The sequence below is a fragment of the Aythya ferina genome (genome assembly GCF_964211825.1).
Source record: "Aythya ferina genome assembly, chromosome: 1".
Classification (NCBI taxonomy): domain Eukaryota; kingdom Metazoa; phylum Chordata; class Aves; order Anseriformes; family Anatidae; genus Aythya; species Aythya ferina.
Genome location: NC_140296.1, coordinates 134494470 through 134521621, shown reverse-complemented (window position 1 = coordinate 134521621; position 27152 = coordinate 134494470). Strand labels below are relative to the sequence as shown.

Here is a 27152-nt window from a genome sequence, read left to right as displayed (position 1 = left end):
AGAAATGTAGGCTTCAGGCTATAAAATAGATGAAACTGTTGAATTGTTTGCGCCAACATCTTCTGAGCCAAAAACCTCTGTAAGGGACTTGGGGATGGTTCCTTTCGGGAAGGAAAAAAACCTTTAGCATAATGTTTCTTACACTTGTTTCTCTGAAGATTGCCACCATCTCCATGCCTGACTCATGTTGTTTCATGCCACTATTAATGATACTTAAATCAGCTCTCATTTCTATATGATGGTTATACTTGCAGTTTACCATCCTTCAACTAGGATGCACCTTGGGAGGGATTAGAATAGATTTCATTAATAGGCAAAGTCTCATTGCTATTTGTGATTTAAATTCCTTTAGTGTTGTAACCAGGGGTCTATGCAGCAGTCTAGAAATGAATCTTCAGTTCTTACTTCCTTGTGCAGTGGCTACTTTCAGGAACCTCCTAAATTTGCTGTTCCTTTTTGTTTCTTTCCCTTCCCCAGATATCCTGGAAGTGCGTCAGAAACCAATTCTGATGATATAGCAGAGTGGGCACAGCCTTGGAGCCTTGTTGCCAAGTGCCTAACCACAGTGGTTTTCTGTGCTAACACTACCATCTAGTGTCAGGAACATAAACCTCCACTGGAAAAAGGGAAGTCAAAGAATACCAGCCGATCAAAAGTGCCTCTTTCTTCCTTCCTCTGCTGTCATACGCCGTATGCACATTTGCAGTACATCACTTGAGTGTTTCCGATTGGAAGTGGACTTTCAGCAAGATAAAACAAGAAGGGGCTGCGTTTAAAAGGAGTCAATGCTTTATGAACAGTTTATTACTGTGTTTACTTTATAACTAAGAAACCAATAATATGGACAGAATGTGTTAAACTTTATATTCTTTGAGAGAAACAATTTGAGAATTTCATAATGATGTGCTAATGAACGTTGTTCATTATGGACTCTCGCCCATACTCTCCTTGTTGGATTGACTTAATTTGTGTGAGTGCGTCTGTGCATGTTGGGATTGAAGGGATGAGAAAAATTTCCTGCTGAGGGAGGAAAAGGAAAATGATATCATAAAGATACATTGCCATTTGGATATGTGCAGTCGGATAGGTCAGAGCTTAAAAAGAGGCTTAAGATGTTCCCATTTGTTCATGTGTCAGTGTTAGGACAGGAGAACTCTGCTGACAAATTTCTGTATCTACCAAAGAACAGCAACATTTTCATCCTCAAGACCTGGCAAAGAAACTGAGCCAGTGAAAAGAAGGCTAAAATGTGCTGCTATACTAAAGCTGAGGTTAATATCCACTACTAATGCTGCTTATCTCTGTTAGTTGATTCAGTTTTAGTTTGAGGCTGAAATGGAAAAATAGGAGGCCACAAATGGACTCCAAAAACTGAAAACCTTACCAGTAACCAACACACTCCTGCACACACTGGACCAAAGTAGGTAAAGTTGTCCTTAGTGATAGTGTTCAAGGCCAAGGAGGGCATGAGAGCTGATTAATGTTTTGGCAGCTTTCCCAGATTCATCTTTTCCTGTTGTTTTGCTGTACTGTTACATGCTGAAGCACAACAAGTTTTGTTTTGAGACAAATGTTTTAAATGTAATTCTGCTCTGAAAAGTGACTAAAAATAGCATTAGTGGGAGGTTTGAAATTTGTGTTTTGGGAGGTCTCAGGAAAAAAAAAAGCCTTATGTTTACAGGTAAAATGCCGCTTTCTTAAAACAGAAAAAGTTTGCACTCCTTGACACATGAAATCTAAATGATAAAATACTGAGACTACTGCAGTTTGATTCATTGCTTCAATGTGAGAACTAGTCATACTTCACATTATTTACAGCCACCTAACAGGCATAGCAAAGGGTGGGGTAGCTTGTCACTTATGGCAAGTGACACTGATACATGCACAAAGAAATCTATGAAGAGTGAAGGTGTCTTTTTTTTGTCACTATTCAGAGTCTGAGCACCTAACCTCTCTAATGCTGTTGCCACACTTACATGTGCTCTGAGCCTGGACCTTTGTCTCCCTCACACCCAGCCCTTCCTAAAGTACTTTGTTACTTTCTTAATAGCCTGTGATGACTTAACCTCTCAAATAGGACTCTGCCTTTTTTCCTCAGGCCATGTTCCATGGGAATAGCTCCACTTCAGTGTTAAAGGTAGACTAACTTTATCATTCAGCCCTACATGATGAATCCAGTATAGTAAGGAGGTCTTTTTTGTTTGTTTGTTTTTGAGGCTAGCCCTGGAAGTAGTCACCATAGTCCAGAGTGATGGCATTTCTAATACTGGCAGCATGACTGCATAACAGGGACAGCTGACCAGTAGTTAGTTCATTTCGTATGTTTTGCAACAGCATTACAAAAAAGTTCACATGGTCATTGCCAGCACAGCCACTTCTCATGTTGCAGACTTTGAGTCTTGTTCCATGGGAGTATGTGCTTGTGTGTGTGTGAGGGTGTTCACGCTGTCTAACCTGAGGCATGCAACTCAGGTGCCTAGGTTTCCTACCTAATCCCAAGGAGAGAGACTGACTCCTAAATGAGCAGCTGAAAAGCTCTCTCTAGGAACTTCAAAGGCAGTCCAGGTGCTTACCTGAGATCCCTGGGTAGTGTGCCTAGTGCCAGACAGCACAAAGATTCTCCTTCCCAATGTCCATGGCAACAGTTAAACCACTCTTCAATTAGAACACCAGTCCTACTCTGAAGCCTCTGAAGATGTTTTATTTTTTCTATATTTTCATATGGGCCTGGGCAAAAGCAGTGCTGTTTTCCTTCAAATATTCATCAGGGATGGAAGGGAGAGAGATCTAATATTTGTCGTACTAGTGGCAATTGATACCTTTTAGTTAAACAGAGAAATAGCAGACATGGAAAGGAAGCGGATCCAGATCGGAACCTGAGTCATGGGTGCCTGAGTACTGCCTAGTTGACAGTAATTTTTAATGCTTTTCTGACATTGGTATATTAAATTTAGGTAGCTTAATTTCATGCATTCTGAAAGACTGGAACAGATCTTACATAAGATTTCAGAGGAAATAACAAATGAAGAAAGATTCTAAAGTAGTACAGTAGTAGAAAGGCAATGTTACAGAAAAGACAGCACAGATCCCTTGTCTATTATATGAGAAATATTGTCTGCTTTGTTATATGTACACAGATGAGTTCTGATGTCTGGTTTTTGAAGGGATGAATATAAAATTCCTATAAAAAAAACCTAATTGGCTTATTTTATCCTGCTAGCAGGTATCCTATGTCTGTATTGAAGACAACTTTTTTAGTAGAAAAGGGCTACAGGTATGCCCAGATGGACATCCATGGAAAATGGAAACGAAAAAGTCTACTGAATGTCAGTAGTGCTTTTTGGAAACAAGTTAGATGTACAAGACTCTCAACTATTTCCTCTCTAAACAACTGATGTGCAGTTCCTATGTGTCGCACATGTTTTCTTAGTTTGTTATCAGGTAGGAGGGAAAAAATGCATATTTTGTTTTGCTTTTAAACCCTTATAATTTATTGTCCTCATACAGACAGATTAACAGAGAAGGTGATCCAAGTTTTGCCTGGGTCAAGGTGGCACGGCTGGTTCCTTAACTTGCTATTGCACTATACTAAAAAAAGAAAAGGGAATGTTAGATAGAAACCTCTCACGCTTTTAATTTGGAGGGGGTTTTAATTCTGTAGCTCCGAAGCAGTAAACCATTAGATTTGAGCCTCTGTTGACCATTTACGTTGCTGAGGAATGAACCGGAATGTTCTACATACCATAAAGAGTGCAGGAAAGTGCAGCTGTCCACATCCTGGCTGTTGGAGTGCAGCGGTTTTCATTAGTTATATTGATGTTGATACTTGACATCAGCTCTGTATGAGAAAGCAGCACAGTTAACAGATTTGGGAAGCTTTGCAGAACCTTTTTATTTATTTACAGAATCCCACCATACCTCATTCCGAGTTAACTTCTTCCCTCGCTCTACCCATTTGCTCCCTCTGGAGACCTGGGGCTTATCACTTCAACTCTTCACCGATGATATATGTTGACAGATGTCAAATGCAAGACTGTAAATTTTTTCACCCTACACAGGTTTTTCTGTTATCAATTTAGCAAGTAGAAAGCCTTCGGTTTTTAAAGAAAGCTCTTAAATCACTTATTTTGTATTAGCGTATTATTGCTTTGCCTTAGAGACCACAGCATATGTGAAATCATGTTCTTATTGCCAGCCAGTGCAGGATGGGTTCCAAGTCTGCTTTTAAAAGAAGCTTTTTTAAAAAATGTAACAAATCTTTCAGCTGTCTCGGCTAATGCAGGCAGCTGAAAATCCCAGTTTGTATGGGTTCATGTTCCTTCTCTTTTTGTTCTCCCAGTCCTCATTGTTTATAAGGCTTGAGCATGTTGGGGATGTGGATCACTTGGTTTTGCATTTCTCATCACAGTTGGTGTGGTTGGTTTCCTAAAAAGAGTTGTTTGTAAGGATGAGTTTTCACAGTAAAATGGTTTGCGCAAAGTATGTTATTTTACCATGTTTTAATTTAAATAGTCAGGTCCTTGGCTCTGCAAACACACTTTTCTGGCAGATCCTCATGCACAGAATCCCATTCTAGTCACAGAGGTTGGACATGGAGACCACATAAATAGTCTGCACTTTAAGATTGTTGAACTGCTGCTTGCCAATCATGTGTTGTTTTTTTTTGACTTTCCAGATGATTACTTGTGCTGTATTTTGCAGTCTAAAGATTCCCCATATTAAAGGTAGATATAAGACACAGTCTTCAAAAGTGCCTAGGTCCTGTTGTTAATCCAATGGGGTTTAAGAACTTTTTTTTTTAATTTAGGAAGTTAGTACTCTTAAATTCTGTGTGGTGAGTAGCAGTGTCAAAAAATCACAAGTTTATAGTTCTTGGAAGAACTGGCCATCTCCTACACACTCACCCTTCATGTTAGGTTCTCATGGTCTCCAAAGGTTATGACTGAAAGCTCTAGAAATTGGATTTCTTCTGGTCACAGCAGTCAGTTATCTGCCAATGCCTTATCTTGTTTTTTGAGGTGTGACTGAAAGTGTGTGGTGTTGGTATATAGAAATTCTGTGTCAAAAATAGGTGCAGCAGGATCCAGTAAAAGGCATTGTTAAATAAGTAGCTTTTACACCAAACCTTAAATGAAACAGTATTTTACACCAGAATGTAGCTGTTTTGACCTTTGATCGAAATAATACAAGACCGCAAGCAGGATAGAATGTTGAATGTGTAAATATATAAATACTCTCAACCTAATTTCATCAAACTAACACTTGTTGCATGGTATGTTTTTTTGCCTCATTGATGATTAGTGTTGATAAAACGATGATGGGTTGGAAATGATGCTGGCACTGTATTGAGCCCTTTGAACAAAGAGCAAGGAGAACCTTTGTGCACCAAAAACGGAGTTGATTTTGCATATGGCAGCAGTGAAGAAAGCGTTGGACCCTGCAGCCAATAAACAGACCTCTTAAATGACCATGAATTTTGTTAGCAGTTTTTACTCTCTACTGTGCCTGGTGGGATTTGAGTTTGAATGTATTCTTTACTGGTGGCAAGCATGAACAGTGGAATAACACTCTGTGGTACTCATAATAAGCATTGCCAAATAGACACTCATGAGAAAAAGTAGTCTGTTTACTCTTCTTTTTTATTTTTTTTTTTCCACTTGGGCAAAACTTAACTTTCTGACTGCTTGCTGAATCTTTCAATGAACAGCCTCTGGCAACTTCACATTGTATAATAGGGGAAGAAGGTAAAAGTCAGTGTACTTCTGAATTTGTTTTAAAAGGCTTTTTGATGTTCCCATTAGATGCTGGCATTAAAAAAAAAAAAAAAAAAAAAAAAAAAAAAAAAGGTCCTTCTAAACAGGTGTGTTTTCTTTCAAATTAAGTTATATAACCATTAGTATTTAGGTTTGTGTAGAGTGGAATATTGAGACTGTTGGCTATAATGATTTCTTCATGATAAATTCAGGAAAAAACTTCAATATGGATTTGTATAGTATTGTTAAAATTTGATTACTTTTTAGCACTTCCATGTTTATACTACCATAACTTGTACTTACCAACATTGAATCAGTTTTGGTTTAAAGACTTGCAAGGCACTACATCTTCCCTCTCCACCTGATTTATGTGACTAACATTTCACAGTAGGCTTTTTGAGGGGATTTTTCTATATAAAAATATAGAAAAAGAAATACCAAACACACCAGTTATAAAGTGGACCTGGTGATGGTTCCATTTCAAAGAAACAGAGACCAAGACTGTTTCACAAACTGTGTGGTGTAACATCTCTTCTAAGATATGCATGCTAGCTTGGTAATCAGCGATAGGTGAGGCAAAAATTAAAAATAGAGGTTAGGGAGAAAGAGAACAGGGCACTTAGGTTCTTTTAGGTTTTTCACTATAGACATTTGAGTAGACTGTTGGCAGTGTCATTCTGTGTGTGCACGTGCAAGTGGAATCTTAACTGGTTAGAAAATGCTAAAATACATCTTGAAAACTAACAAAGACTTTCCTTGAATGCTCTACATTGAAAGCTTTTGAAGGCAGCCAGACTAAGAGAATGCATTAGGTGAAATAGTACAAAAGACTAAGACAGTGGAAGGTTACAAATCATGGTAAGAAAGCTCACCTGTTTGTTTTAGTAGGCCTTTCAACATCAGTTTGTGGAAGGAAAAGGTGTGCCTTGTTTGTTTGTTTCCTTTTAATCAAAATGCTGTAGGGACAGAAGACTGATGCATGCGTCTTTGAAAAGTGTTCATGACTTTCATTAATAACTTCCCTAAATGTTGAAAGAAGAAGATTGTTTTAACAACGTGCCAGTATATCTTGTTCAGCAGAGTCCCTGCTCTGGAGAGGCAAGTTAACTTGCTTCCTTTCATCCTGATGTAGTTTCTGTTGTCTGCCCTCATCTGGAGCAATGCTCCCAAGAAATACCGTAACATTGCTTGGCATGCAAGTTTATCATCAAGGGCTGATGTCCTATAATACCCAAAGATCAGTACAAAGTAAAATCACACATGGCAGACTGAAGAAAAATATGAAAAATAAGAAAAATCTTTGCTAACAAATGGTTACCATGCTTGCTTACTCCTGTCAGAAATGTTTCTGAAACTTGTAATAAAAAGTTTGTAGAAAGCAAAGGAGTAAAATTTTCAAAAAGACCAGGTTACCCTATGCAAATCTGGGTAGAGCTTCTACTTTTAAAAGAGCTTTTTCTTGAAGTGTTAATTCCAGCTGCTTTAATGTTTTCCCTGTCATCAGTTTATGCCAACATTCAGTTGGGTCTGGTGATTCATAACAGTATTTCACAATATGCAATTGCTTGATCCATTCTCTTCTCCTTCCATCTCCTCACAGCATAAAAGGATGTTTATGTCTGGCTCTGCTTCTTCTGCCGGAGCAGTATTACTGGGGAAGTCCAGTGCAAGCAGTTCTACTGGTCTCCAAATTCTTCAAAATCTCATATGCACACTTTAATTCAGATGCAACCAATGTGTTCATCAAAACCTTATGCCACTTAGAAGTAGACTGACTGCCTTATGCCTGCACTACATCTAGAGGCATTCCTTTGCTCTTGAAGGAAAAGGTTGGCAGAGCCCACTCTTCCATCCCTGCTTTTCCATGCAAGTGTCAAATTAGATTATGCTTGAAAATGGTTGAGTGATAGATGCTGTGTCAAGGAGCATGAAGAGTTATTGTGCAAGTCCCGTTCCCAGCAAGAGGAATTCTGAATCACGTGCTTCCCGGTAAGTACTCCCATAGTTAACCTGCCTCATAGATATGGTCATCATAGGTGGTAATTCACAGTGATCATTTCTGACTTTGTTTTAAAGGTAAGGAAACACTGATGTCATAAACTGTCAATATTGCTGAATTTGGTATATGACCTATGGTTTTCTCTTCAGTGTTAGGAACTTACTTTTCACAATGGAGAAACTCCCTGTAAGTTTTTCCTGGGACTGGAGTTGACAGAGTTACCGTTCGCAGGTAAGAAGAATGCATTGAGTACCCACCAATTAGGGTGGGGCTACAAAGCTAGCTGTAACTGAGACAGAAATTTGTACTGTATTATGTCATTTGTGATAGAAGATAACAAACCAAAGTTAGAAACTTCTACACAGAGGTAACTGCCTGAGCAGACAAATTCTAATCATGTCTTTGAAGCCTATGCAGATTTCCAGAGATGATCAAATTACTACGCTACCTCTCAGTAAAGGTTGTTACATTCCTAACAGTAATACTCACAAAACTGGTGATAATGACTACTTACTTGGATTATAATGCTTACTAATAATATTCAGGATGTTTGGGTGCAAATAAGAATTTCTAAATGAGTATATCTTTAAAGAATGACCGTGTGCTACCCTAACAGAAGGCTGCCAGAACTTGGAAAAGTGTATCAATGACTACGTCAAGCAGTCTAATTTTCTTATAGCTCTTTACTCATCTTGTGTTGCACCACCATCCTTTCTGTGGATTCTTGTGTGCCACTCCTGTGTTTCATGCAGCTCCGTATCATAACTTGTGGAGCAGTGCAGAGGTTTGTAACCCAGTCAGCAGCTACTGAATATTCAAGGAAGTTTGTTGCTCTTCTGTGCCTGAGCTTTACTTGTCTGTCTGTGTTACAACAGTTGTGTGAAGTAAGCGTTTTACCAAAGCAAGCAGTTTACTAAACTTTGAGTCTGAATTCATACACAGCTTCAAACCTTGTGTCATCTGGAAGGCTACATTAAGCAAAACTACTTGGCTGGCTGTTGCTCTTCACTTGGCCTTCAATTCCATCTTTAGCACTAGATCATTTAGAGCCAGTCATCTGGTGATGCATTGTTAGGATCGTGGTAAAGTTATCTTCTCATCTTCACTCGTTTTTATAGCCTAGGTCATGTACATAGCATTTAGCTTATACTTAATGTGCTTTTTGGATGAATCAGACTTCTATATGTCTCAGTTACTGCAACTAGTCTGTGAAGAGCAGCATTTTCTTGCTGGAGTAGGAAAGCGACTGATTTTGATTAATACGCGCTGTTCCTGAAGTGCTGCATTTGTAGTCTGGACATTCAGGAGTTGCTGTCTTCTGGAAGATTATATTTGCTTTTTCTGTTTTGCAAGTGGTAAAATCCTTGGTTTGATTAGAGTTTCTGCAGCCACATATTTTTTTTTAAATGCAAGGATACTGTCATCTTTCATCTTCTATTTCTTACATTTGTGAATATTATGTGTTAATATTACATGTACTATTTGTATTTTCATGCAACCATTTTATTCTAACATTACACGCTTTCAACTGGAAACGAAACAGTAGTAGAAACCTAATAATTTCACCTTGAGCAGATACTATATTACTTTTGCTTTCTTATCACTAAATTATCTGAAAGTTTGTGGCTTTGTTTTTTTTTTTTCCCATTGTGGCATGTTGCAATATTTGTGATTATAGTTGGTGTCATATAATCTTGATTTGAGTTCTCAGCAACATCTGGGGTGGGAGGATCAGGAAAAAAAAATAGGAAATTGTGTTTTATGATTTTTTTAAAAAACTACCATCAGATAACTTGGAAAAATTAGCATGAAATTCTGTGCTGGTTTAGGAAAATCATGTCCCAGCATTAGTTCTAACGGTGTGTCACTTATACTTTGTTATTTGCAATAAAAGCTAATAAGAGCCTCATCTTTGCTCTTGAGAACTAGTGTTACCTTTCTTTATGGTTGCCCAAATCTAGGGAGAAGCAGTGCTTTCTTTTTTAAGCAGAGGGCAGTAAGGTACGTCCAAGATGTGGACATAGCACAATAGTGGCTAACATGAGTTAGACAGCAGCCATTTTCTTGTGGTCTGAGCAGGTCAGAGTGCAGTGGAAAGCTGATCATCCACGCTTGACTCTTCTTGACACAGTTGTTGATTTTATTTATTTTTGCTATTTATCATACTGTTACAAAACCAGAGAAGAATCACCTTATGGCCTAGCTTTTGGGTAGTGCTTTTAGGCTAGATCTAAAAACCTCGTGTTCTGGATACTTTGTCAGGCAAACACAGGCAAAGTGTTTTTAATCTGGAGTCTTTTAATGTTTAAGTTGCAGGGATTTTTAGCTGTCAGCCCCCACAGTAATTCTCCTAATGTTCAAGAACCAGTTTTTCTCTGTCTAGTAAAAGGTCACCCAAGCTCTCCCCTCTGAGCTGATTCAGCTCACTCTCCTTGCAACAGGAAAGCGTTTTGTTGAACTGGCTGTTACTGATGTGCCAGCAGCAGTAAAGCCATGTGCAGGATTTCCAAGGCTGGAGTTCACCTGCAAGCAACTGAATGTAAAATTCATTTTATTCATATAGTGTTTAAAGTCAAAGTGAAAGGAATACACACAAGACATTTCTCCCATTCGTTTATTCACATTTTCCATGGATTTTTGTACACTTCCTCAATGTGTTAGAACTAATGAAAACATTATTACATGACAAGTTATGTGAAAATTAAATATCCACTGAAAAATTCAGAGCAGTTTGAAATCTATTAAACTCTACCAGATCGTCACATTCAACATTTTAATTGAATTTATACTAGCTCATGCCACTTTAAATTGTTTAATGTCAGTTATTTCTTGCCTACAGGCACCAGTTACAAAGTTTTAGCAAATACAAATAAGGCATTAGAAAGATTTTAAGGACATTTTAAGTGTTACGGTGCTGCAAAGGGAGCTGAACGGGAGTTGTTACTAAAGCCTACCTCTTAATTGTTTTATGTTCCACAACATATGGAATTTTAAATTTCACTTGAACTTTCATGTCCATCAGCCAGAGATTATTGGAAGACACTCACTGTTGTGTTCCCAAATCGATCATTTAAGTATACTACAAAAAAATAAAATACATATAGCAATGTGGTATTTTAAAATAAAATTCACACCAACTATAATAATTTCCCGTAGTGATGACTCTGAAAATTAAAAGAAACTGAAATCTTGATTTACTTTTTTTGGGGAGTACAAAAGTGGGAGTGAAAAGATCTCTAAGATGCTGAAATTTCACAATCACAGCAAAAGGAAGAATGCATAGTATCCATTAGATGCTTCAACACCTACGTACAGTTTTAGCAGTCAAGGCATTAACTCAAATTAGGGAGGACCCTTACATCTTTAACATCAGGCATTTGATGTCCAGCTGTTAAATATAATATGCACCAACCAGGAATGCTTCATTGAGTTGAAATCCCAATCAAAATTCCTTCCTTGTATAGCATATGCCACTTTGTTATGAAGGCATTAATTGATTTCTGTGCTATAATAACTTGCTTTTAACTCCTTTTAGGCCTTTTTTTTTCCCCCTATGAAATAATCCCTGGCTTTTTGCAATAACAATGTATTTCAATATTTAACTAGAAACTGAAGCATCAAAGATTTGTGATTTTTTTTTTTTTTTTAACAGTCCTAGAGAAGGATTGTGCTTTATACCTGACCAAGTGCAGCTTGACTTCCTTCTCTTGCTTCGTAGTCCAGGTAATTGCAGTCACTATGAATGGTTTTGATTCAATCTCTTATTTGCAGTAAAACTCTTTCCTACTCTTAGTGGCAACTTCCCCCTTTAAAAGTTTTAAAACCATATGTTTATACATATATCTGACATTCTTATTAACACAGGATTCCTATGACTTTCCGTTAGGCTTTACTGATAAATATGTAAATTGCTAAAGAATCTTGATTTCTCATCTCAATTAGTCTTTTGCACAGCTAATAGAAAATAGTACTTGCTGACATGGATGTTGTTTTCCAACACATTTATTACTCTATTTATCTTTCTTTAATATTCTGTGCTCATGCTCAGAATGGCCACCCTTGAATACAACAAAGATGCACTTGCCAGTTTTAGAACCAGGCCAAAGATGTGCATGCAAAACACCAAGTCTGCCTCAATTTGGAGGCAAGTCACTAAGGATACATAGAAAGTTCAGTTTGTCTCTAAGTGGTTTCAGTTAATTGGTCCACACCTCAATAAATATATTAAATCTATATAGCCATCAGATTGAGGAAGTAAACAAACACAAAACTAAGGCCCCTGAAACACTCCATACTGAGTTGTTCTTAAAGTGAGATATATATAAAAAAAATCCGCTTACCCCATCCAGCAACCTAATCTAAAGACACCTCTTCATGGAAGCATGTTTAGAACACTACAGTCAAAAGACAAATACACTATTAACTGAGCCCTTGGACGTTAAATCTGAGCCTATAGTAAACTTTCAGGCAATGTTCTGTTTTTCATTCATACACAATTAACATGCAAGCTGTCAGCTTTTGTGCCTCCAATCAAGGTATCAGAAAGACCAAAAAAAAAGTCTCACTTATTTGCAATGGTTAAACACTAAGCTGGATGAAAAGAAAAAAAAGGCAAAAGGCACCATTTTCAAATAATACTTCAAATGGTATCTCCACTCCTTTTGCACTTGAATATTGAAAATGCAATTCCTGTGACCTCAGCATAGCTAAAAGGGGAGCAAAGGCCTTTGTTTTTTAACTTTGGTCTAGCAGGCTATAGGTCTTCTACTTTAGTTAAGGGGTAGAAGGCCTTAACCTGAAGCATGCAGTAAATTAGGAATCCAGGCTGCCATTTGTTCTCCCATGGAGAGCAGCAGAAAGCAGGTGTGCTGCATCTCATCAAGAAGTACTGCTGCTTTTTCCCTACCATTCGGCATTGCAGAGTCCCTGTGAGAATTGCATCATGCTGCTGCTTTCACCTGCGTTCCCCATGCCCCATTAGCCAGAGGCAGGTTGGCATGTTTCTTTCACCACCCCAAATCTGGTCAGTGAGACAAATACGAGGACAGTTTAAGTTAACCATTAGCCTCTAGCTCTTTGATATTTTCTAGAGCTGGAAATGAAGCAGAAAAAAAATATTTAATAGGGAAGGAGTTTTCAGCCAACTAGGACAAGGTTTGAAAAGAAAAGGATAAAAAAAAAAAAAAAAAAAAAAAAGTCTGCTAAAGCCCAGATGGAAACTCGGAACAGAACAATTTTCTGATCTGTGAATTATTGCCACATGGTTTAACTCTACTGAACACAGTTACATATCAAGTGCTCCCTATTTGTGAGGGAAAACTTGTTCTAGAGCTGCAAACTACTGCTCTGTGTTAGGTACTACAGTAACACACTGTATTTTTAGCACAGGGGAAGGGTAATTACTGAAATACAATTGTGCACACGGTCTTAGTAGCAGCCCAAGACAAGGTTTTATAAAAATCCTGAATTTTGTCTGTGAAAAGCTATCTTCAATTAAGTAGCACAACACATACACTTACAGCTCTGCCTCTGCTGTGTTTCAGTTTTAGCCAAACAGATTAGGGAAGAATTCCTCTGAGTGACCATAACGGAGACAGAAGCCTTTGCCTCTGACTTGTCAGATAAATGCCATCTGTGCTTCTGGTCCAAGATAAACAGTCTTCCAGTTGTCTGCTTATAATATTGCACAGTGTTAGCTTGTTGCTACAGAAAGAACAGAACAGACAGTTCTTCTCTAAGAAACACTACTGTCAACAAGACTATGCAAGCAAACTTTGTTTTAAATGGCTGGAGATGCAGTCTCCAAGTCCCCCAAAATCACACAAGTCTGTAAGAGTTAAAACAGTACAATATATATCATTATTGTTTGGGTACATTGTCATCAGTGACAGTTTAAAAAATTAGTCTCAACATAATATGTTAAAGTTAAAAATCAGAGTACAGAAACCATTTAAACAATTACATTTGAACATTCTCTCAAAACAGGAGGGTTTTGCATTGCACCACAGTCTATGAAGAATCTCTGGTACCATAATTTTCTATTCTGATTTCAGTCCGTTCAGTCAAGTTGGCCAGTGTTAAAAACATGCTTTAATTTAAATCGATGTGGTTTATCCAGAAGAGGTCCTGTATTTGGATGTTGAAAGAAGGGAGCACAGTCCAACACTTGTGTTCTATTAAAGCTTTTATTAGCTAGTTTAGATTTTCCTCACAGATTTTTCCAGAGTTTCTCTAACAGTTCTTAACATCAGAGTAAGATTTAAGTGTTCAAGTGAAGTTATGGAAGAAAAACAAAGAACAGCAGCAGTTTGGCAATAATTTCTGAAATCACTGACTGCAATATACTTAAGCCTCCTTCTTCTCCAGTAAGATTTTGTGCAACTCATCTGCGTCTTCACTTGTTTTCACCCTTATTAACATAGTGACAGGAACAGCTGGATTGTTCTCATCAACTGGTGGATTAGGAACACAAACTATAAGAACATTGTTTTTTCCGGTTCTTGTACACGGCATCTTGGATGGAATTAGAACATTCAACAGTATGTTTCCTGCATAGGCAAGAAGAAAAAATTAAAGTTAAAAAAAATCCATCTTTTACTGTAATATGGATGTTAGTATACTTACTAAATAGCAATTTAAGTTTGTTTTGAAGGAAGGCAATTGACAAGTGCCATATAAACTTGTCTTATTCTTTTCTAAAGATCTGTGCAAAGCCACTGTTCCTGATTTGTTTCCTTAGTAGTAATGAGGAATCTCTATACTATATCCACCCTTTTTAAAGGGAGGAATCTGAAGAATATCAGATGATAGCAGGGCCACTCGAGGAAGAGGAAATGAAAAAAGGGAGAATCAGCAAATAAGGAATTAAGTCACAGTACTTAGTTTATGCTTACTCAAGTTATTCATTCTTAAGCATAGACCATAAGCAGAAGCAAAAAGTTAGCTTTAACACACATACAGACAAAAAATGGACAAACCACTGTAGAATAAGTACTTTGTATCCTCAAATCATACACCACAACTGCTGTTGATACCACCAAGTTACTAATAACAGCTTTATGTCAACTTCTTAAATTCTGTCATGAGTATGAGACACTCAGTATTAGTGGTGTATTAAAACAATTGAAAAGAAGCTCAAAATCTACTTCAACAGAAGATGGACCCATTCTGTAAGCCTGGTAAGTAGTTCAGAACATGGTAGTAGCATTTAGGAAAGTCAGTCTTTGCCTTCCTTTCCTGTTCAGTTTTTCAAACACAGATTTTAGGAAATGATTACAGCACTGTGTGAAGATAGTAAAAAAGGAAAGTGTGCACCACTATGACTGTAGCAGCTTGTACAAACCAATGCTTGAAGACACCAAACTAACATGTCTTAAAAGTGTATGAGCTTAAAAGGGATTTCCTGATACATCACCTTAGATGAAAGTAGAGGGAATTAAATCAACATAATGAAGATTAGTATCAGCTGAGTAAAAACAAAGACTTCTGTTATAGGGCATGCAAGTTGGAAAAAACAAGTTTTCCCCTGCTCTACTCATTCAAACCCCTAAAGAAATGCTGAGAGCAATGACAGCTCTGCCATACATCTGCCTTCAGTTTTATTGCTAAGAAGAACTGCCTTGATGGAACCTTGTCTCCATCAAAACAAGTAAATGATTTAGAAGTGACTGACACAGGAATCCCAATCTCACCAGACATTTGAAAGCTTCACCTAATGGGTCTGCAGAAGGTTTTTATAGGCTTACCGGAACACTATAGAAAGTGAAACTGAGATTTTATCAGTGACCTACAGGTACACCATGGCTTAAGTTCTCACATCTTTTATATGCATAATTTATTCTGTTTTGCTGAAGTTGTGAAGTACTTGTGAACTCCATATTCACATTTGCTGAAGCGAGGTACTAAGAGGCAATAAATTTTCTCAACAATTAATATCAAAACATGTGACAGTTTGCCTGCATCTTAGCAGGAAATATGTTGATCTTCATTCTTCACACCTCTGATACGGTTATACATGATTGTGGCATCTTAAAGCCAAGCTTCAAAGCCTTTAAACAAATCAGGAATAGAGAACAGCCACTAAAACATAAAGGGGAAAAAAGTATCCAAACAGAAATCATAACCTATTTCTTCCTTGCACTGCTTAAAGTGTGTTATTTCAGAATACTTGTTGGAGGCATACAATTGCTTGAGATTATTCAGAAGAAAGAAGTTTTTCATTAACCTTATCACTTACACTGTGTAACAAAATCAGGGGATTTTTTGCAGGGAATTTTACATCAGGACTTATTAGTAGATTGAATTTACTTACCTAAATTGGTATCTGCACGGACTAGGAGCTGCGTTTTTTCATTTCCTGCTGGTTTCAAGTGTAATGTTCCTACACCTTTTTCTTTAAACTCATTATCCTTTTTGTAGAACAGTTTGCATCTGTGCACAAAAAAAGCAAACCTAGTTCGTGTAGATATGCAGAGATAAAATACAAACATCTCCAAATATATACATATGTAGATATATGCATGTACCTGACTCCCAGTAAGCCATTTAATAATCAGTTAACATGCTGTGAGTAGCATAAACATTTATTCTTCCTGATCTTGACTGTTTCATTGCCTAACAGATGCACTAGAACAGTTCAGTTGGAAGGGACTTTCAAAGATTCAATCCAACTGCCTGACCTCTTCAGAGCTAACCAAAAGTTAAAGCCTGTTACTGAGGGCATTATCCCAGTGTCTGGAGCACCAACAGCCCTGGGGTATCAACCACCTTTCTAGGAAGCCTTTTCCAGTGTCTGACCACACTTGCAGTAACGATTTTTCCTAATATCCAGTCTGAACCCGCCCTAGTGCAGCTTTATGACACGGCCTACCATCCTGTCAGCAGCAACCAATTCCATTTCCCCTCCTCAGGGAGCTGCAGAGAGCAGGAAGGTTACCTCTTGGCTCCTTTATGCCAGACTGGGCAACCCAAGTGTCCTAAGCCTCTCCTCACAGGACGTGCCTACCAGCCCTCCTACCAGCTTTGTTGACATCCCCAGGACACTTTAAAGGACCTTAACATCCTTTTTATATTGTGAAGCCCTGAACTGCACACAAGATTCAAAATGAGGCCACACCAACACTATATATAGTGGGGGAATCATCTCTTTTGATCAGCTGACTATGCTGTGTTTAATGCACCCCAAGATGCGGTACAATGGTACTTATCAGTTCAGAAAAAGGAAGGTCAGTCTTTCAGTACTGAAATGAAAGATGTTACTTTCAGGTGAAAAAAAGACAACATACAGCGACTTGTATTCAGGATCTATCAGGAATAATTAAGGAGTAGCAGCTGTAATTACTGTTAGGCACTATTTTAAAACAGTGATTGCAAAACACTACAAACTTACTGTATTATCTGGACTTATAATAGGACCTCTACATAAGATTTGAAAACACTGGAGCTTGTCTTAAAACAACAAACCTAACACCATTCTTAATAAATTGGTTTGCAACTTCTCATAGATAAATTAAACCGCTTTTGTACATGAAAATTCTCTGCCAAGTGTTAAGCAGACATACAATTACTTGGACTACTAAACGTGATTTGAAAAACTGTTTGAGGTGGAGTTAATCTCACTTTAACATTAGAAGTACAACTTATTAACTCCTTCATACAACAGTTTGTATTTTCCAGCTGAAGAGCTGTAGTTTAGGCTACACAAATAACTAAGCATCCAACTGGTTTTGAAAGTACTGTAAGTTATTTCTGTAGTACATGCCCTACAATTTAAGCTTACAAAAGCTGATGAAGGCAGAAATTTTTTCGATCACTTAAAAAAAAATGATCACAAATGGTGATCACAGCTGTGTCCAAGACACAATATTACTAAGATCCTACTTATCTTTGTAAGTACCTTTTTACAAGTGGAACTTCCTGTTCTACATAGCTTCCTAAGAAACTTTATTAACTAGGAAGTCAAGAACATGTCATTAATTTTTACCCTGCAGTGGTTAATAGCAAAACATAGATATGAATTATATTTTCAATTTGCTATTCTAAGGTAACGTCACTTACTTCTTTGAGTAGAAAGCATCATCCTCTTTTATTTCATTAACAATGACTTTTGGTGGCTCTTCTTCCTTCTCTTCTCCATCTTTTAAATAAAAAGTTTTAATACATCCCATATGTTAATGTCATAAGCATATAATCTGGAAGGTGTTTTGGCTTGTTAATTAGAACTAGTTTATGCATGCTGTATGTTACATAAGCATGCAGAGCCTGTCAGTAATTGCCAAAATACCTTTAAGTCAATGTGGGCTCTAAAGAAGCTTTACCTACAGAAAAAGTCCTTATTTTCATTCAGCCGCATGCCTCAAACAACTTCATGCTCACCTTCAATTTAAACTGAATGAAAATACCCAGCCATTAAACAATCAAAAAACAAATTAAAATACAAAGTTAAATGAGTAAAATTTAAGTTAAAGCCTCTTGATAGGGAAAAACAGTTGTAAAATTTCCAAGAGTAGCCTTTACAAATTATACATACCCCCAGAGACTAAGTTTAACTTGGGGGAAGGGTAATCAGGTGCAGGAGTGACAGCCAAGAAACAGGGACAGGATTATGCCTTTCCAGTCCCTACAGCTGCTATAGCATTTCTATAGCTGACTATACCCAAATTAGCTAAAAACTTTCAAGTAGCATGCAATTTTATTGTCTCTTGTGGTCTGGTAAATAAGATATATGAAATCACGAGGGATCTTTTAATTAATCTATTGGGGAAAGGCACCAGGTATGAAGTGTCCCACAGGCTCAAAGCTGAACATACCAGTTGTTTTAAGTTTTCATTGTTTCAAGTCTTATATTCAGCTAAAAAAAAAACATTCTATTACAGAGAGTATAAATTTGACAGACATGCACAGGTCTTGGTAATCATACTTTGAGTGTTACTTAAGCAGCATGCAATACTTAGAATTCCACATTGCTAGTAAAATTTTGCAGTTTTCAAATTCAGTAACTTAGTTCAACTTAGTGTTATTTCATCTTTGCAGATGAAATAACAGTCACAATCATTCACCATTTACCATTAAAATGGTTTTTGAAAATAGATTTTACCTTTATCATCACTATTCCCACTTTCTGTCTGAGCTTCTAACACATTGGTGGATGCTGCAGTTAGAGACTTTGTTGGGTTTGTGTCTTTTCCAAACAAACCTGAATTTCCAGGAGAGAATGAGAAACTACTAAGTGTTCCTGAGCCAAGGGAACCCAAAACAGAACTGTCGACACTCTTGCCAAAATTAAATGAGACAGTTGATGTAGCTCCTAATGATGGGCCTCTTTTTTCTGCTGTAACTTCAGGTTTTTTGTCCGAGGTATTCTCAGTTTTGTTGTTAAACAAAAATGTTGATCCTTGCTGTAGCTTTGAATTCCCAAATGTGGAAATAGACTGAGTGCCAGGTGTCTTGCTGCTTTCATTTTCAGATCCACTATCACTACTGCTTCCATGTTGTTGTTCAATAGTTGCTAAATACTTCTCATAGTCTCTAAAGATGGGTGTCAGATCACACAAGGGGTTTGTGTTTACATGCTTAACTATCCAGTCACGCACAGAACAGTTTAAAGCTGCTAACTGTTTGTGATAAACACTAGAGCTGCAGACTTTACTCTGAGTATAGTCAGAAGATGATGGTTGGCTGCCACCATTAGCTTTTGGGCTTGCAGCCTTCTTTTCAGTAAATGCAGTAGTAGCCGGACCATTTGATATGGTTGATCCTATTAAAAGAAAAACATGGTTTAGAGTTGTGTTTTTTTTTTTTTCTCCTACAAACTGCATTTCTCATGAAACCCTAAGCTAATATTTCCATTACTTCTGTATTATATCTATTAGTTCTGTTCAGTTATTACAGTGTAGTGTGTTGCATCATGACACTGTATGCTAGATAGCACAGTTTCAAAGTGTGCGATAGCAAATGTGTTCCATCACCTTTACCTCTAAAAAGGTTTTATCTCCAGTATTACATCAAGAATGACTTCAGTTTCCACCTCTTAAAACTGCATGTATTTGATACCTTGTCTCTCCACTAGTATAAAAATCTCTAGGAAATTTTACAAAGATCAAGTCTTGAAATATTAAAGCAGAACTACAGGGCTAGTGAAAAATCAAATTCCATCATTACCTTACCCTACAGAATTTATGGCTGAATTTTCTGATGAATACACATGCTTATTTAAAACTTACCAAATACAGATTGCGTTTCAGAGGTTGTCTTCAAACTGCTGAACAGAGGAGTACTAGAGATACTACTGCTTCCATTAGACAGGCCTTCTAAGGGCTTTATTCCTGCACCATTACCAAACCCACTGAAGCCACTGCCTCCTTTTCCAGAAGGCAACATAAAGCCTTTAAACCCTTTAAATGCTCCTCCACCTTCAGGCTGGGGAGAAAAGAGAAAAAGACAACCAGTTACATACACCTCTATACTTCTATCCTCACTTGATATTCCATTTATTTTACCCTTGTTCAGTGTGTCATTTCATGTCCCTTACTCTAAGTCAGCTATGTAAACAGAGTTAATAGCTTCCTTATGACACATACTGCTGCTATTTTTAAAAGACTCAGATGTTTGGAATGAAAATAAACTAGTTATAGGAAGTGGATACCTAGAAGCTGTTTAGAGCAGTGGATGTGTCTGATTACCTATTTAGAGATTCAAAGCATTTTGTTTTCTTTAAATAATTACCTAGCAATATATAATTGTAGGCTTATTTTCAGGAACTTTTAACATTTACAACCACAGTTAAGAGTCCAACACTTCAAACCACTCATCAAAACAGTGTATTTTATAGTCACCTGTGTAACATAAGTGACTTACAAAAAATATTCCTATGTCACTGATGGGAAAACTTGATAAAGTAACACGTATGCTTTCTGCGACTTTTTCATTACCTAGTTCTGAACATGATCTTTATGACCATAATATTTTATGGTGTAGTTTCTTACATGTTTTTAGAATAGGGTCATACAGCACGATTAGCATCCAAACAGGTACTGCTACTTTTAGCTACTACATATAACATCTTTTGAGGTAGTGAGGACATACATATTACTGGAGTAGAAATTCTCTACTTCCAATGTCTTTAGACAGCAGTCAGAGGAAAAGGAGAATCATTTCCAAGTTTCATCTGCTTTTGTTACTTAGAAATAGCAGAACTTCGCAACTGTAGGTTCATTTCCAGTATCTGGCCTCACGGGTCTGGGCTCTGCTTCCCTTCGTGCTTTACTTTTTCCAATTAAGTCCTCAATTCCTCATTTCTAGTTAGCTATTTTTATTTTTGTCTTTGTTCAGTCCTACCTCTCTCTCTGGACATTCCAGTTAAACAGCAGTCTCTGTAGCATTCTGCTTGCTTCATTTAGGAACTTCAGTAAATTTCAAGTTCGTTTTTGTAAATGTTTCACAGATTTATCATGCAGACTCAGCTGTTCTGCCATCTCTTCTGCTTTTTAGACTTTGTCTAGCCTACCCTACCTTTTCTTCCAGCTCTGATCCATAACAGTTAACTCCCAGCCTTCTGACTATTTCTTTTGCAATCATCTAGTCCCCTTTCTCAACCAATTGTTTTTCCATTTGCTATTGTCCCTGAATCTCTCCTGTTCAAGTTCTGGTTTTTGGTTTTTGTTTTGTTTTTTTTTTCCTTACATCAGAGTCCTCTACCACCTCCGTGGCTAAAACTACCATAGGCAGAAGTGGGATGCGACACAATTTATATTGGCTAGAACAGAAGGAAAGTGAAGAGCACAAGAGAAAGTAACCTAACCTGTAACTGTGCCTAGTCCTGTTCTATCTAAAGGAAAGGTTGGATGTGGTGCTTATGGACATGGTTTAGTGGGTGATGTTGGCGGTAGGGTGATGGTTGGACCAGATGATCTTGAAGGTCTGTTCCAACCTTAATGATTCTATTGAAAAGCAAGTCATGATGACAGGTAAAATTTCTGCCCTGTTTCTAACACGGAACATGCACTCTTGAGAGAGCACAGAAAGATATATATGACAAAGCATCTGTCGAGGATTTTTGAAAGGACCCACAACAAAGTCCAACTTCCTTTCTGTGTTCATTTGTTATTGCAAAGAGTAGGAGGCACTAAAGCTCTTCAGTGGGAAAGAACATTATCATTCTTTAAAAGAAACATCTCTTTCACTCTCGCGTCAATGTAACAATTTGGCTTTTACTTGTTTAATGCCTGCCTTGGACATCCTCCAGCCCTCCAGTATGGTTAACTAGTATCTTTTGACTTCCAGGCTTTTACCTCTGCAAAGACTGGAAGCGAAGGGAGTTGAATAGTTGCATATACCCTTTAAATTATAATTTTATGTAGTACTGTTACAGGCCCAAAGTAAAAAATTTGAACACTTATGACATATTTTGCAATTGAGTCAAACTATGACAATCATGTTCAGTGATTACATTACCTCTGATCCAACATTTCGGCGCTTTGCTTTTTTAATAGCTCTGTTCTTCAGGACTTCCTCACTAGCCAGTGAGAAGGTTCCCACCTTTGAGAAGAAGTTATGAAATCATTAGTGAAATTCTCAGAATGCATAAAAGTATCAGTCTGAAGAAATGGCTGAGATGCTGAGGTAGGGAAAAGTGTTACAGATGTGTTCAAAAACTAACAACTGAGGAATGAAAAAAATTACAGTACTGAGATTAGTAAAATATAAAAATATTATAGTACTGTTGATACTGTCACAGTTCTGTCTTCCCTGTTCTACATCTAATTTCCTTTCATACAGACTGCAATTTTTCTAAGACAAATCATTCAAGAAATTTTGTGTGTTTTTTTTTAAACAAGAAAATAGTATCTCTGCTGAAGGTAATCTGTCAGTATTGCACTGTTACAAACAATATTCAGCTTGGAGGAGGCATATTGAGATATATTGACAATATTCCACAATCTTGGAAGTTCAGTTATTAGGGAAGGTAGATCATTATTAATTCCTACCCCCAAAATAAATGAGGAAATTAAGTTTCTTTATATTCATATTTCTGAAAGAGTACTATCAGTTTTCTTTCATACATTCTATAAGCCTAAGCATTCAATATTTTTAGTAGCATAGAAGCTAGCATAATTTGTTTAGAGATGAAACACAGGTCTTAAATAAATACGAGACACTAACATGAAAGTCTGTTTAAAACCAGATGAAGCGTCTCATTTGACTGTTTACTTAAGCTCCCTGGCTGTGTAGGGGCATTCTGCTAAGCACTCCAAACTAACATACTTCTGAAATTAACTACTACTGACCTATAAAACAGCTGGTAGAGATATGAAGAAAAATATCCAGACTGGATTATGTCAGTGAAACTTAAAATCAACTATTTCAAGAAATTTCAAGAAACCACTTTTCTTGTGAACTGAATAAATGTCCATCACACAGCTGGAGGGTTCAAAAGTACTATACATTCTAACATGACTGGGTTTCCCTTTAAAAATGTAAAGTTGCTTTCCTTTAAGCCACTAATGTCGTTTTAACTGTTAAAAGCTGCTTTGCCACATGGTCTGCATATACTGGAAGCTTTATTAAAAATAACTAAGTTATATAAAATAATCTTTAATACACTTTCAACCAATTTCACTGTAGATTTCACCCACAAGATGAATAGCGCACGTAAATAACTATCCTGCTACCTGCTGCAGGGAAAAAAAAAAAAAAAAAAATCAAAATGTATCGTTTACCTCCTCAGCTTCATCCTCCTGATCCCAGTTTCTGTCAGTCAGTTCCTTTTCTGCAATTCTCTTTGCCATTCTTCCACGCCTGTGTATAAAAACAATCAGAAATGCAGAGAATCAACTACACAGGAATTAAATTCTAAGCAACCCTGATTTGCATTATTCAGAGCAAGTAACGAGAATCAGAGTTCATACAGAAATCAGTCAAAATTGGAATGACCATTGAAAACCGAGTGTTTTTAAAAACAATAAATAGCACTGGACAATACTGGACAAAAACTGGAGTTGTGGTTATTAGCCAAACTTGATATTAAATTTAAGCAACAATAGAAACATGCAGTTCAACTACAGGTTAACTGTTTAGCAGCTGAGCTGTCTAAAAAAACATCCTTTCAGTCCTATGACCTATTCCTTGTCACTGCTTACTCTAAAGGGCTGGGGAAAAAACAAAAAAAAAAAAAAAAAAAACAAAAACAAACAAAAAAAACCACTGAACACATAAAAAAGGATCTGGTTAAAAGATTCCATATCCCAGTCCATCTTCCTTCAGGATACCCAAGGTAAACACCAAGAGTCTTGCAAGAGTAAAGTTGCTTGACAGCACCTAAAATGAATACTGGTAAGGACCTACTGAAGCAACTGCCAGCCAGCTTACTTTGGTTAAAGATTAACATATTCTGCTATGAAAAACAGGGTTGCTAGGACATTAATGAGAATGTTGGAAAAAAAAAAAATCTATTGCAAATGAATAGGTGACTTTTCCTCTAAAAGACACCTAAGATGTGTTACTGGTTTTAGATTAACTAATGTAAGCAGCTAACTGTTGCTTGCATTACTTACAGAGTTGTAACTCTGCAATGTAAAGCAAAAGCAACTCTGGAGAAGTAATGCTTGTAGTTTTAACTTCCAACTTCCATTTTAGTAAAGTACAATTCATTAGCTGTGCTCAAAACACAAGAACGAATCCAGCTATGTTATTTTATCTGAAAGACTTGGCAAACAATTACTAAAGTTTTAAATGGAAAGAAGTTATTTTGACTATGATTTTATCATCTGACATTAATATGAAAGCTTTTCAGAGAACATAGTTTTATCTACATTCTTTTTTTCAGAAGATGTAGTTTTATAGCAACACAAGTCTTAAGCAAGTGCAAGAATTAAAATTCCTAAAAAAATATATAAATAAATCTTAGGTTTATGACTGAGACCTGGACAGAAGATAAATCCACAAATAGTTGAATTTCAGAGCCAAAAATGACAATACATGATTACAGAACATCTTGCTTAGCCAATTAAATATTTTTAAACAGAACAGTAAATCTGCACAGCAGTCTTACAAAGGTCATAAGTCAAAGCAGTGAGTTTTGGTCTGACACACAAATTTCGCAAGCAAAGTTATTAGGATCTTTCATAAGGGCAGTGACAAAGACTGGTTTATATAAATGGTTTTAAATGGCATAACCCACACCATACATAAAGCAGGTGTCCTACTATGCAACTCATGATTCTCTGCAGACTGGCTGTTTAAATCTAAGCCAATGAAAAAACTAAAAATACTTTTTTTTTTTTTTTTTTTAAATTGGTTCTGTGATATAGCTTCCCACAAGAGTATATACAAACACATCAGAGGAAGGCAAGACTGCATCTCTTTGGCAGCAGCCACAGCTCAAAGGCTTGTGAGACTGTAACCTAGAATTACTCCATCAGACCCCACAGAAAATCAAATTACCACTCTTGACGCTAGCCACTAAAGCATTACAAGCACTATGTTTACCAGAAAGCATATTCTCAACTAAAAGGAAAAAGCACTAACCAAATTGGCCTAGGCTCCAGGTTCTTTACACCTACCTCTGTTTACATTTCTCTAGATCAGTACTGAAAATAGGAGCAGACAAGAGTGCCTAACATACACAAAGACAGCAGCAAGAGAATTCTAGACATTTCTAACCTGTGAAAGAAGCAACACAAAGCCATCTCTATTTGATGTTTTCTACATATACAGGACAACCTTCAAGAAGTTTTTGTACCAAGTGTTCTGAACAGGTCGAGATGGGAGTACTTTGAGCAACAGCTTTTTACTCAAGAAGCACAACAGAGAGGTTTTGTTGAGCTACTGCAACCCATCTAGTAAGTTATTTACTACATCTTACTTCATGTAACATTATGACAAGTCTGAATTTTAACATCTGCATTCCACAGAACAGTTTACCTACTGTAAGGCTTAAAAACCTGCCCTACTGGAATCTGGAATGCACGACCTAAAACCGGGGAGCAAAAGAAGTCATTAGTCCCTCATCCACGCTGAGGAGCCTTCAGCCACGCCACGTGAAGATGCCATGTGCACTGCAGCCACTTTTTAACTCCTGCTCCAAGGCAGGACGCACCCGGGGCTCCTGGCAGTGCCAAAAGCCCCGAGACCAGGCGGGCGCAGAGCCGAGTTTCCCCCTTCCCGAGGCACTGCTCCATTTTAGCGCAGCCTCCTGCCGCAGCACGCGCGGTCCCTCTGGCTCCCTCGCCAGGAGTCCTGCAGCCGCACCAGGGAGGTCCGTCCTTTCCTCCCTTCCCCCAGCCGTTAACGGCAGCTCGCACTTCCCCCAACCGCCGGTACTGCCCTCCCCAAGGCGCCGCCCGCCCTTCGCAACGCTATGTGTGTCCGTGAGACCCCGGGGGCTGCCCGGCAGCACCCTCCCAGCAAACACGGCCTCGTTTGGGTGTTGGGGCGGGGAGAGCGGCACTTTTTCAGACCGATCCTGCCCTACGCCCTGCGGGAAACCCGCGCCTTCTCTCGCGGGCCAGACACAGGGGACGGTGCCGCCACTTACCCCCTGGACGCCTCCCCTCGCGGGGAGCGACGCTCGCTACGGGGCCGAGGCTGCTGCGGGTGGCTGTCAGAGCCTGCTCGCGGCCTTTCGGGCTCCGGACCCCGCTCAGCATCCCCCTGCCGGGCTTCCCGACGCCGCCGCCCAGCCTCAGGCGGCCGTCGCCGCCATTTTGTGCCTGCGGGAAGGCGGCGAGCCGCGCGCCGAGGCACCAGGCGGACACCGTCCCCCTGGCTCTGCGACAGCGCGCATGCGCCCCTCGCCCGACCGCCGCCTCTCGTATGGCGCATGCTCGGTGTGACGGGCGGGCGGCTGTTCGAAATGGGGGGTCACGTGCGCGCGCGGCGGTTGCGGCCGTTGGCTGAGCCGTTGCTGGGGGGAGGGCAGCCCGCGGGTCAAGGTGGCGGCAGGTTCGCGGCCAGAGCCCGGCTCGTCGCCTGCCTTCCGCCCCGCGTGATTAAACCGTGGGGTTGTAGCTGGAAGCCACTGAGGAGAAGGTGATGATCTCCCCTGTAGGTTTAAAACAGTGGTCTCCAAGCGCTTTTGCACGATGTGCAGTGCTCGTGTGGCCGTAGGGCAGTAACGGTGACAATGAGTGCCGTCAGAAGGACCTGAACACTGTAGCCTGAATCTTAGGATGCCAAGCCAGCAGGTGGAAATACCCCGACCTGAAATTAAAACAACGAACTTTTCACAAAGAACACGCTCTTATAAAGCTTACCGCTTCAATATATGGGATGGCACCCCCCCATAAAAAACAAACAAACAAACAAAAAACGCTTTGCATTACATAACAGAGTGGTTTTCATCCTATCATCCTATCCAGGACCCTAGGATTCATGAAGCAGAGAGCCCTTCCTCCACTGTTACT

General features: G+C 38.5%; 2 protein-coding genes across 4 annotated transcripts in view; one reads left to right on the top strand and one right to left on the bottom strand.

Annotated features, from left to right (window-relative positions):
* KIAA0930 overlaps nt 1-5468 on the top strand; it is a 70094-nt gene extending 64626 nt beyond the window's left edge. For all 3 annotated transcript variants that reach the window (XM_084531863.1, XM_084531862.1, XM_084531864.1), the window contains exon 10: nt 478-5468. In XM_084531863.1, the coding sequence (XP_084387989.1) occupies nt 478-518 (41 nt within the window). In that variant the 3' untranslated portion in view covers nt 519-5468. The remainder of the gene's footprint in view (nt 1-477) is intronic.
* Nucleotides 5469-13918: 8450 nt separating this feature from the next.
* On the bottom strand, nt 13919-26572 carry NUP50 (nucleoporin 50). Its single transcript, XM_084531840.1, has 8 exons — nt 26285-26572; nt 23469-23547; nt 22204-22287; nt 19974-20169; nt 18848-19507; nt 17809-17887; nt 16064-16182; nt 13919-14300 (listed from the first exon to the last, which is right to left on the bottom strand). The coding sequence occupies exons 1-8, from the start codon at nt 26569-26571 to the stop codon at nt 14098-14100; spliced, it is 1707 nt and encodes a 568-aa protein (XP_084387966.1). The 5' UTR covers nt 26572; the 3' UTR covers nt 13919-14097.
* Between the last annotated feature and the right edge of the window lie 580 nt (nt 26573-27152).